The 12,540-nt window shown below is 43.2% G+C and overlaps 1 protein-coding gene across 2 annotated transcripts in view; it reads right to left on the bottom strand.

The window, feature by feature from the left end:
* Positions 1-1,998: 1,998 nt before the first annotated feature.
* Positions 1,999-12,540, bottom strand: part of TPPP2 (tubulin polymerization promoting protein family member 2) — a 68,018-nt gene continuing 57,476 nt past the window's right edge. Inside the window, exons 2-4 of one of the 2 annotated variants that reach the window (XM_026866236.1) lie at positions 2,738-2,916; positions 2,425-2,578; positions 1,999-2,257 (exon numbers count right to left, since the gene is read on the bottom strand). In XM_026866236.1, coding sequence (XP_026722037.1) covers positions 2,075-2,257; positions 2,425-2,578; positions 2,738-2,907 — 507 coding nt within the window. In that variant the 5' untranslated portion in view covers positions 2,908-2,916 and the 3' untranslated portion in view covers positions 1,999-2,074. Of the gene's footprint in view, positions 2,258-2,424; positions 2,579-2,737; positions 3,912-12,540 lie in introns of those variants that run through there. The other variant, XM_026866235.1, reaches the window with a different exon arrangement.

Here is a 12,540-nt window from a genome sequence, read left to right as displayed (position 1 = left end):
TTGGTTTTACATATGTTCCAGTCCTGTTCTTTCCATTTTACTATATCCCATTCCTACTGTCTTGGGCAAAGAAGCAGTCTTTTCTGAATTTCACAGTTTATTTTAGTGTCAAATAATAGAAACTTTAAATTATCCATTCTGGTATTGAGAAATAAAGATAAGCAATTAAACAAACACGCAGGGAAAACACATTGGCTTCCCCCCCCAGACACCTCTCCTGCCCTCTTCCCAGTCTCCCATCCTCTCAGAGCCTTTGAGGAGGCCATGGACAACACATGAGAGTGGGATCAGCCACTGTGATTCCTCTTCTTTCACTAGTCCTTTTTTCTCACTGCAGTCCTCTGGTGTGGTCTTCTCCACAAGTCACAGTATCTCTAGAGTCAAATTTCCTCCGGTGTCTTCTGTGTGTCTGCCCCTGCTCAGGGGGCTTCTTTGCTCCAGCACTTGCTGGTGATATCTCTTTTCTCCAGCCCCGCTCAGGTTGTGGACCAGTACAGGGCAGTCTGTGACCTCCTCCTCCCAGGTCACCTCTGCAGTCCCTAGCTACCAAGACCCTGCCGATTATGTCCAAGGCACCTGCTCACTTTTCTGTAGGACTTTCTGCCACATATCCCAGAATCACCAAACCACCTTACACACATGAGTCACCTAAGGACACAATGGATTGTTTTTAAAGTAGCTTAAAAGGTCATCTGTACATAAGGACAGTGTAAGAGAGAGCAAGTGAGTGGGATTTATTAATTCCTAGATCCACCCAACTTCTATGTTATCTGGGGTTAAGGCAGCAAGGAGGACATTCCTGAGTGCCATAGGGCAAAGAGCAATGTGCTCTGAGCAAGTGTTGTGCCCTAAGCACCCATGTTATGGCCTATGATGAGGGCTTGTTGGTCTGGAGTAGCAGAACTAAGTAATTCCCTATAATGTCAGGGTAAACTGTCCCAAAGGCACTGTTTCAGTTATCCCTAAAAGCTCAGTTATTCTAATTCTAGGAGACTGAACGCACTTGGCAGGAAAGGCAGCCCTGGTGGCCTGAGAGACAGTCACAGACCCAAGGAGCCCCCCACAGCTCTCTGCTGCCCAGCAGTGTGTCCTAGATGGGTGCCCACACTGGAGACCTCAAAACTGGCACACAGCCACAGATCCAGCAGCAGGGATGAGGGACATGCTAGTACTACCAGCCTGCTGAAATGCCAAGGGGAAAATACAAGTTCACATGTGATTTTAGGTCTTGTCAACACTAGATATCTTGTAAGAAACCACAGCGGTGGGGCTGGGAGGCAGAGGGGGAAAAGAGAGGTCGGAAGAGGATTTTGGTGCAGGCAAGCTTGCAAACTGTCCTCCCAAGTACAGAGAGCCTGCTATGCTCCACATAAGCCTCCTCTCTTTCCTTATCCCCTGCATCGCAGCTCCTTATTTGCTTTCTTCAGGCTTACAAACACTTCCCCAACTACCAGCATCCTGAAGCCTGGGGAAAGAGTAATGAGTGACCATGCCAATTGCTAGGAAGGGGTGAGAAGGTTTAACATGGGGGAAAGCAAAAATCAGGAACTGGTGTTACTGGTACCCCCTTTCTCTCCAGAGTGTGGTACATGTTGCTTCCTATGCCTTGTAAGAGCACTCTTCAAGGTGTGGTCAGGCACCACTGGTGGGCTGTCTGTCACCAGAAATCACCAACTCAAATGTAACCCAGTGTAGCTATACAAAAACATGCACACACTGATCCCCAACTCAAAATTCACAGCAAAAAGTATAGTGTGTTAGGAGGGGAGAATAAAAATATGAGTGAATATTCAGAGACTAAGCTACTGTTCACTTGACTGAAAATGCAAAGTAGTGTGATGGCAGTGGAGAACCTAGCCAAGGCTAGCTTGTACTTGAATTTAACAGCAATCAAAACATGGTCAGATGGGGAACCTGCACCACTCTTCTGAGTCATCCAGTGCCCACCCCATGCATTCCCACCCTGTCAGATTTGGGGTGCACAAATGCAGAAGGCAGGTTGCACAAGATGTTTATTTGTCTCTTCTCCTATGTTAGAGGAGAACAGTCCTTGTTTCCTTGAACAGTTTCAGTCCTAGTGCATCTGGTCATATGTGCCAGCTCCTTTGTAGGCTCCAACATAGCCGCTGTTGTCCATCAGATCCTGGCGGCCAGCAAGACCCTTCCCTTTGCCACTCCCATCAAAACGCTCTTTGTGGCTGCCGGTGTATTTGCTAGTGTCTGTCAGCCTCTCGACCCCACCAACCTTGGTGGCTTTCTGCAGGAAAGGAGGCAGCAAGATAGAGCCAACATCAGGAAATAGCTCACAAACAATACCTCACAAACTCTTTGCTGCATGTGAGGACAGCCACATGTCCCTAGAACAGGGATGAATGGTCCCATAGCAGCTCAAGGTGCACAGCAGGTGAAGAAATTCATCCTCACCGTGGCTCCCACGCTTCTGGGCTCCTTCCCCTCGATGAGGCCATACACAGCCTGCAGTGCGTCTTCTGGTGATTTACCCTTGAAGCGCTTGATGCAGAGCTCCTTCATGGCCTGCTGGAACTCAGCAAAGGTGATGGTGCGGGCACCTTTGGTTCTATGGCAAGGAAAGACCAAGAGGAATGTTACCTCACCACTCAGTGGTAGTGGGATGGGGAACCCCCAGGGCTCCCATTGCATGAGAGCCTGCCTGCCTCCTGCCATTTCCTTCTCCTGCCTGGCTGTGCTGCCCACCATGCCTCCCTGTGACACTCACTTGACTCTGTTGAATACGATGTCAACGTCAGTGCTGGTCACGGCTTTGCCATCCATCACTCCACACTCTTTGCACATCTTGGAGAAGTTTTTCCCTGTCATGTTGTTGCCACTGGCAGATGTGTCACCGTATATTGCAAATTTACGGAAAGTGTTTTCTACCCCCGACATCTTGCTGCTGTGGAGAAAATAAGTTATCAGGGAAGGAGCTGAGGACCATCTGGAGCTGCTGGACACACACCCATGTCCAACACACCTTGTCTTCCACAGAACAAGGGATGCCACCCACAGGTATCTGCACCATGGGACAACCATGACAACCACACAGGTGTTGATACAGAACACCTGGAATCCAGGCAGGATTGGGGGAAGGACAGGTTAGGACCTGAGGCAAAGAAGGGGTGAAGGTGGGGCTGTGGAGTGAATTAACGATCCCTGGATGTGAAGGAATGGGGCACTCAAGACTGCTGAACCTTTTGAACCTCTGAAATACAAGTTTCAGTTGAACTGTCTCAATAACAAATACTTGCATTTTTAAACTGTTTTATGCTTTGCCTGTTATTTGATGATAAATCGAGTCCAGATTTGCCTGTCCAGCCCCAGATAACTGCCTAAATCTCACAGACATTGCAAGTAGCCACCAAGCAGTTGTCCCTGTCTTTCCCCATCACACTTCATCCCTTGAATTGCTCCTTGAATTAGCTTGTTCTCCTCCCCCCACCAGTAAATGGTCCACTACTGATCAACTTAGACCACTGCAACCAAGTATCAGGAATCTTGAGAACATAAAAGCCATCACTCGGATTGTAAAGCAGTTCACCACAATTTCAGCAGCTGATTCCTGCTGCTTGTGAGATGGCCTGGAACCCTTTTGAAATACTCAGCCTCTCCTACAGCCCTGTGCTTCACCCAGGGGCTCTGGGTCTCAAGGCGGTTTGCAGACTGCCATTTAACATAAATCTTGTGTGGGTCTGAACCTCTCTAGAGCAAAAATCAGGCAGGCTTGTACCAAGGAGGCTGTGTGCTGCAAACATGAAACAGTAGCTGGGGGCTTCAAGTGGCCTTGCTGGGGGCCTCCCAGGATCCTTCCTTCCCTCCCTATGTGGTATGGACCCAACTCACCTGTGTGAACCTGTAGTAATGGCAAGGGTGCTGGCACTTTCCCTGCTGGCCTGGAGGCAGTGGGAATCCCCCTTGTGCCTCAGTGGCTGACTGTCGCCTCGGCACCCATGCGTGTCACAATCTTCAGAATGCCCGTCACAGGACAGGGCGTGGCAAGGGGTGGAGGAGAGGGGAAAGGAGGTGGGACAGTCCCTTGCCACGAGAGATGTTGTGGTCCAAATCCCTCAGGCTGGGGTTTATTAGACCTTCAGCCCACTGTGTAACAAAAAACCAAATGCTGCACCCTCTTTACCTAACATAGACATCACACACTGGAAATGTCATCTATACTGGGACATGTACTCCAGAGGGAAGGGGCATTTATCCCTATAACTAGTAAATGAAGCCAGTTCTTTGTCCTCCTTCAAGAAGCTGATCTGCTGCCAGTCTGCTCATGCCCTGGCTAGGGGATATGCCTTCATGCCTTTAGGATTCACCTGGAAATCAGTAACTCCAAAAGGCAGGGTGGAATAGGAAGGGGGACAGACAAACCACACATGTGAAAAAAACTTTGGGAAAGACAGTTTTCCACTCATAAACTAACAAAGGAGATGGAAATTGGATCTGGGATGTTTGGGCCAGCAATAAGGCTCAGCTTGCACTCTGGCAGTTGTACCATGTCTGTAAGGGCACTGTGATAGCTCACTGTTAAAAAAGGCATTTCATCTTTGTGGTCAATGTAAGGCTAAACTAATGTGCCTTCACTGGTTGATTATTTTCCTTAAGCTCTGCTTAGCAACATGGAAACCTGTATAAATACACCTTATTTCAGAAATATATTATCCTCACCACTGTACATTCCAGTCTCACGGTTGGTTGCAGCAAGCCCACAGAAGCTGAGTGAGCTTGTCCAAGCTTTACCCATTCCAGGAAGAAAACCTTGCAGATACTGCTGCATGCTCACTGCTCCTGCACCTCTGCATGGCCTTTGGTCTTCCAGTTGGGCTGACCATAATTCTTCACCAATTTCACTGCCAACCAGAGAAACTCATTTGCCCCTTGGCAGGTCTTGTGCAAAGGACACTGCTCAGGTCTCAGCCTTGAGAGGCTTCTGGAGTAGGGGGTAGTCCAGGCAGGGGTGAAATGGCAAAAAAGCATGTAGTGCCCCTTCCTACCACTGCTGGGGAGCCCCTCACATCCTGCCCTGTAGGGTGACAACAGCATCACAGCCCCAGCACAGCCATGCAGCACACTCACTCCTGGTGAGCCAGGGACAGAGACTAAGAATGCCCATGTAAACCTCAGACAATGTGGTTTGAGGTTTGGTAGAAGTGCTGTTTCTGTCTCTTAGACAAGTGCTGATCACCCCAGTGAATTGTTTCCTTTTCCCTTGTTGCAGGCTGCATGTTTTGGGGGTGTCCCAGCAGGAATGCCAGTCTCCCTGCCTGTGCAAAGAAGCAGCAAAGAAAGGAGACACTAGATGTCATCACAGGAATGATGATGTGCAGGCCAGATGTGCATGCTGTTGGTTGGGATTTTTCTTACATTCTGGAAAGGTGTCTCTTTTTGTGGCAGGGTGTATTTTTGGAACTGATTTTTTTTTTTACCCTTTTAGTTACAGCATACCACTTTTTTTTTTTTTTTTTAATTGAAAAATGTTTATCTAGATTTAGGTGACTAGGTGAAGCTGAAGGACTCAGAAAGAAGACAATACTCTCTTAGATTAAGTAACCAAGTGCCCATAAATTTCAAGTCAGGAGTTCACCTCTTTTTTTCTGCCCTGTAACTCAAAACCGCTTCAGATCAGTACTGTGATGCCAACAGCTTATTTGTTTCTGCTTCTCACAGTCTGCATGTGACAAGGAATAAACCAAAAGGTCACTTCCCTTAAAGCTCTTGGAGCAATGGTCCCCTGCCATATACTCAACAAAGCTGTAAACAAAATCAGCTCAAACCAGCCAAGTTTCCAAAACTGCAGAGATTGCCAGGGAAGGTAGAGCACATACCAGTGGATCTGGATAACCCGAATGAGTGGTCTCATCCAACCCCTGTCTAAACCAAAGGACAAAGCCCCCTCTTCAGCTATGCACCTCTCAGGTAGAGTGAGCATGCTTCTTGCTCACTAGTGAGCTTCTTGACCGCCAGAGGTCACCAAGGTTTAACAAAAAATAGAACTATGTTATTTCCATACACACACACACAAGACATGGGTGATCAGAAGATTCTTATTAACCAACAGATATTAAGAAAAAGGCAAATGGCCAGACTGCTCTTTAGAAATTTTCTGCCTTCTCGACACTCATATTTCTATAGCAGATCTGTTCCTGTTGTCATCTACAAATTTATTAACAGCAATTTTTCCTGTATCTTCAGCTCTCTGATAAAATCATGAAAAGGCATTGGGCCTAACACCATAAACTGCAGATTCCCCCCACAGACACCTCTAAGAAAAAGCATCTCCTGTGACCTGCCAGTTCACCATTGCTAAATTCATTTAACCTGGAGGACAGGGCTTTAAAGAGCTGTTCTCTGGAATGATAGCACATAGCTGACAGATCACATAGCAAAATTGTTTTAATATGTTCCAGATGTATTGCTTCAGTGAAGTTAATACAGAGATTAATCTGAATCACTGTGCCTTTACTCTCCACTCTTGAATTCTCTCATGGCTACATGCCAAATTTTTTTCTGCTTTCAACTGCAAGGCTTTTGACAAATTCAGGCCAAGGGAGTACATAATTTGGTCCCAAGTAACTAGTTAAGTATTTGAAATTGTTGCCAGCCCTTTATGAGCTCAGTTTAAAATTACATTTAGGGAGGTTTGAACCATCTTTGATAAGACAGACGCTGAAAAAATAGAGGAGGATCATCAGGGGAAAAAAAAAAAAAAAGCCACACACAAAAAAGAAAGAATAGAAAAAAAAAAAAAAAAAAAAAAAAAACCCAGTACCTTACTTAAATAGTATAAATAACATATGTAAGCAGGCATGCACACACAGTAGTCCTGTGTTCCCGAAGCAAATGCACCATTAACAAGAAATTCTCAGATTATGACAGGATATGCTAAATTGCTTAAATGTTAAATCTTCAGTTGTAGGGAAATGATTTATTCTGTATGAGTAAAATGCTTAGCTGCAAAACAGAACAGAATTCAGTGTTCTGTTCAAATACTTATATAAATCTGCAGGAAAGTTGGAAGACAGCTTTGATACCATCTTCATGGAATCAGCATTATTTATTTAAGGAAAACCAGCATTTTGAAGAGACTAAAAAGGACAGAAAACCAAGTTAGTTCATCTGTAATACTGAAGCAACCCAGACTAGCTCTGCAGAATAGCAGAAATTCAGGAGAAAAGATTAATGTCTGAAACTCTTTTGTCGGCAAGAAGAATATTAACTTCTGCTGTTATGAATAAATGAATTTTAAATTATTCTTTGTCTGCTCATTTTTATGACTATTACCATAATCACATAAACCTCCTTTTTTTTCCCACATAAAGCTATGTATAGCATAAGCCTTCCCTTTCAGTGTCATGATCAGAGAAACTGTTTGAATGAAGACATTAAAGCAGTGAGATTCCAATTACCGTATGAAACACTCTAAATCTGTCAAAATGAGCTGCTTGGATTACTGCTAGACCCAGAAAACCCCAAACGATGGAGGATGAAGGTGAATCAAAACTCAGATGTGGAGCTGCACCCATTCCACAAGCCCTGCTGTTTGATTCCAGAGCATGTCCTTTTGCAGCCAAATTGTCCCTTTCCTGGTCTCTGAGTAGATGAATAACAAAGTTTTATTTAAAATGAAAATCAAGTAGGAGAATGTAATACATGCACAAGTTTGAAAGGCATTGACTTTAACTGTCTTGCTGAATTAATATAAACTGATGCAGATGTATGGAGAAAGAGGAGAAAAGAGAGCAACGTGTTGGTGCCTGGGCTTAAAAGTGAAGTTTTATAATAGCGGAAAGAACAAGGATCTTGCACTGAGAAATTTGAATCTACTTGTCAGAAATTAACATAAAGCTAAAGAGATCAGACGCAGATGTTCTATTTGTATATTTTTCTATATGTAAAAATATTTTATGGGATCTCTTTCCAATATCTTCAGTATGTCTTTTATTTATGTCAGGCACACACATATATATGATCAGGAAACCTTTTATGGACATGTAGATCGAACTGTTGTTCAAAGGAGTAAATTAGGACAAGTTTAATAATCCTGCACTGAAGGGATCTTCTGTATGCCTCAATCTAGCCCACATGAACTCAAGAGTCTTGTCCTTTACTTGAAAACCAACATGTGGAAAACTGTTTCTGCATTGTCCTGGGGTCTCTGGCAAGCTGCATACCCCGCAGTGAGCCCACAGAAACAAATCAAGAAATTATCCACCCTTAACGCTGTGCTGAACCACCTACCTTACTGAACATATTCCTATAGTAAAAATGGATAATTAAAACAAAACAAAACAAAACAAAAAACAAACAACAACAACAACAACAACAAAAAAACCCCAGATTCCCACTCTGTCCATGGAAATCACCTGCCTCTCATTTCAGACGTTGAGCACAAGAAGAGCTGATAATGTTTTCTTTGACCTGTGGTCAGTCTGACCAGGAATACATGTCAGGAAACGCATGCTGTAGGGAAACACCCAGGGGATGGTCCTTCTCATGGGACTTTGTCTGCAATGAGAGATTGTCTTACAATGGGAGATGCCTGGCTGTGTCTGAGCCAGGCTCTCCAAATGATTGGCTGCACTGGTGCAGGAGGAGCAAAGGTGTTCCCAGCAGTGAGGGGATGGATGACAGACACTGAAGCTCACAGCACTGATATCCAGGAACCATGTGGGAAAATGCCTGCCACACAGACAGCTGCAGTGGCTGCTGATCTCCACCTCCCTTGGCCACCCCAGATGTGATGTTCTGCGGCTCCTGTGGCCACTCTGGCAACAGCAAGTCTAAGGAGAAGGTAAACTGAGCCTGAAAGCTGGGCTGCACAGAGCAGCCATGCAGGGAGACAGGGTGATTACAGTGAGTGCAAAGCAGCGCAGACTGCATTTCTTCCATGCTCCTCATCCATTATTGTCTCCTTAATAGAACCCCCACATGCACTCTGCCATCTTTACATGTTTAGAGTGGGCTGAGGGAGAAATGAAACAAAAACCAGCTTTCACTACCCTCCCTTCAAATTCTAAGAACTTAAACATTTCTAGTTTTCATTCAGTGCTGCTACTAGGCTGCCTAATAGTCATACTGCAGGTCTGACAGCTTGTGGAGGCACTAAGCACGATCATGCTCAGTGCTTGGTACAGACATATGGTAAATATAGTCTGTGTCACCACTGCTCTTCAGAGCTTGGTACAGTTCCTTACATTATACAAATGTTATTCTATAGTTTAACATCGTTGTATTCTTCAAGCTGTGTGTAGGAGGGTGTGGACTGAAAAAGGTACATAAACAGATCAACTGAAGGTTAGGCCTGTTCTCTTAGAGAGTTTCAGCCACAGCTTTCTTCTCTCCTCGGGTGCGTTTTGGATCACAGTGTTGGCTGGAACTGATCTTAGCCAGAGAGCTGAAGAAGTTTTGCTCCTCAGGCACCATTCCCACACAAGGACTCCAGCATAGCCCTGTCTCCTGATTATGGGACTTCACATGCCTCATTCCCTTGCTTTTCTCTTTAGACAGTAAAATCCATGTGAAATCTTCTGGTGGCATAGATGCACTTCATGATCTTGAACTCTATGAAGAAGTTAGTTGCTTTAGATTGAGCAGTTTTACACAATGTTCATTTATTTTTGCGAAAATTTGTGAGGATTTTTTTCCCCACGTTTGTCACAGTTTATTTCAAGAATCATCTCATTCACCCCCCCCCCAAAAAAAAAAAAAACAGAAGAAAATCAAATGCTAAGCCTAGTCAGTGTATTCTGATCAGAGCACAAAACTTATTTTTAGGGACACTACAGATGTATTTTGAGAATATTGTTTGTTACAGAAATATTGGCAAAATAATCATCCTCTCTCAAATTAATTCATCTGGGACAAGTATGTGTTCCCCTTGGCCAGAAGTCCTGCTTTCCTATTACATTGCAGCTTCTTGACATAAGGAGAGCAGACTACGGTCCAAGGCATTGTGTGAAAATGTTGGAGTACTAGGCAGGTATGCCGCTTTGCTAAACCTCTCTCATCACTTAAAAAACCCCTTAGATAAATGCTTTTACAACACTCAAGCTAACTCATTAGGAAATATGGCATTTAATAAATGCATTGTTAGAAGTGATTACTAACATTTTAAAAGGTCATTTATATTATATTATATTTTTATTATGTCAAAACATTTTATATATACATATATATATATATATATCATATATATATATATATGTATATGTATATATATATATACATATATATATGTATATACATACATATACGTATATACATACGTATATGTATACGTATATATATACGTATATACGTATATACATATATACATATACATATATATATGTATATGTATATATATATATCATATATATATATATATATATATATGTATATGTATATATATCATAATGTCAGTCACGTTCTTTGCCAGAGTAACATCTACTGATACCACTGCAGCTATATTAGGAACTGATTTTGCTCCTGAAGTCTGTTTTCCTATTCTATATTAACTACATTATATTATCTCCCTCCACAGGAAAAAATTGCATTTACTTCAAGTTTGATTTGATGCAATTACCTAGGAATAAATGATCATGTTTTGGCTTGTTTGAGCCATTTGCACACTGTTGCAACATCATTCTGCCTGCAGAAGTCTCTTGGCAGTTCTTCAACTCTAATGTAGAAGTCGACCTGAAAAGGTATAGAACCTTTGTGTGTATTTACTATACAAACACAATTGTTGCTATTTATTTTTTTCCACAACATGTCAAAACATTCTGTAGGGAGGGAGGTACAAGAAATATTAAGTTAAAGCTTTTTTTTAGGGCTAATATACTTGCATACAAAAAGCAAGTGTACCATATGATGTTGTGGGGTTTTTTTGGTTTTTTTTTTTTTTAAAGAAAGAGTTAGATCTCATTTTCAATGCTTGTGAGAAAGATACCTCTAGATATTTAATGTAACTTAAGCTCCTGAATTGCTTTGATCCTTATAGACAGGTATTTGCAAGACATCAGCTGTGTGCTATCATGCAGACCAACAGAAAACTCAGATACTGGCATGCATCAAGTACAAATAGGACAAGCAGACTTCCTCATCACTTAGCACCTTTACGGACACTATTTATTATTATCACTACTAAGGAAATTGACAACCTATTTCAAAACACACTGCAGCTTGCAGAGGAAGAGGCTGTCTTTCCTTCACTGTCAGGCAATGGTTCAGACTTCAAACATCTTCGTAAAGGTAATAAGCAAAGACAAGGAGCTGGGCACCCTCCCCTTGAAATATCTCAACAAGGAAGTGCTATGTTACCTAACACAGAGATATACACTTCTGTTGCCTTTCTAAGTGGCTAGCATCGACTAGAAGAGAGTTTCAGTTTTGATTGAACTAACCCCTTCCAGGCATATCAAGAGCAGAGATTAATTTGGTGGATGCGTTGGACACAGCTCTGTGCTTTGTCCCAGGACAGATGGTGCTCCTTGCATCATAAGGAGTCAAAAAAACAACAAGGACTTCTCACTTTTCTGATTATGGTCTGACAGGTGTTCCCAAAACCTGCACTGTCTAGTGCCAACTCAGGCATCCAGCAAATCTAGAAAAGGCAAAAGAAAGGTAGTGGTTATCTACAGCCTTGTGCATCCACTTGAATCTGTCTGCTCTTGCTCACTAAATATTTCAGTGTCCAGCTGTCAGGAGCTGAACTGTCTTTTAGCTGCAAGCTTACAGAATCTTGAAAATGCAGATCAGATCCAAGTTAGGACCTTTAGGTACTGCTGCAATAAAACTGATCAATAGTACTGGTATCCTAGCAGTCAGGGTCTCAGCTAGTAGACCAGGACCTGGAACCAGCCCTCTGTACCACTCTAACGTGGATGGAGGCTGACAAGAACTTTTATTTAGTACTAGATGTTGCTGCTTCATGGCACAGACAAATCCCACACCAACTGGCATCTCTGATTTTCAGATCAGTCCTGGATGCTGACACAGTCCAGTGCAGTTGCTGTTTTCCTGTGCTTCTGTGCTCTTGCAGCAGGCTGACAAACAACGGCCCCTCCCTCTGTTCTCATAGTGTGAAATGATGAAACTCACCACCATGAGATGCTTTCAGTAACAGAAATATAAAGAGGTTCAAAAAGCAATTAGGAAAAGCCAGGGAGGGAAGGTCCTTAAAAGGGCCACTGAAGATAGAAAGGTAACAACCTCCAGCATAGCAAGTCTCTGAGTCTGACTGGTAGCCAGGAAATATTATACCAGAGGATGCTCTAGGAGCTTGTTCTGGTCTAAGTACACACCAGAGACGGGACATGTGAGTGGATGAGCTTTTCTTCTGATTCTATATGACTGGTTTTGTGTTAGACATTTTCTCCCAGTTCTCATTCTTCCACTTTTGGCCCACAGCACTTCTCCTAGAAAATGGAAAATACTGCTGTGGTTGGGGATTCTTCTAAAACAAATAAACAAACTGGTGGCACATCATAAAATACTGCTTCTTTTAGGCTGGGAAGGTTGTAAAAGCCATGTGCTGCTGCA

This window comes from Athene cunicularia, assembly GCF_003259725.1.
Source record: "Athene cunicularia isolate RWA chromosome Z unlocalized genomic scaffold, athCun1 chrZ_part2, whole genome shotgun sequence".
NCBI lineage: Eukaryota > Metazoa > Chordata > Aves > Strigiformes > Strigidae > Athene > Athene cunicularia.
The sequence above is the reverse complement of the archived record's forward strand: the minus strand, read 5'-3'. Positions and strand labels throughout refer to the sequence as shown.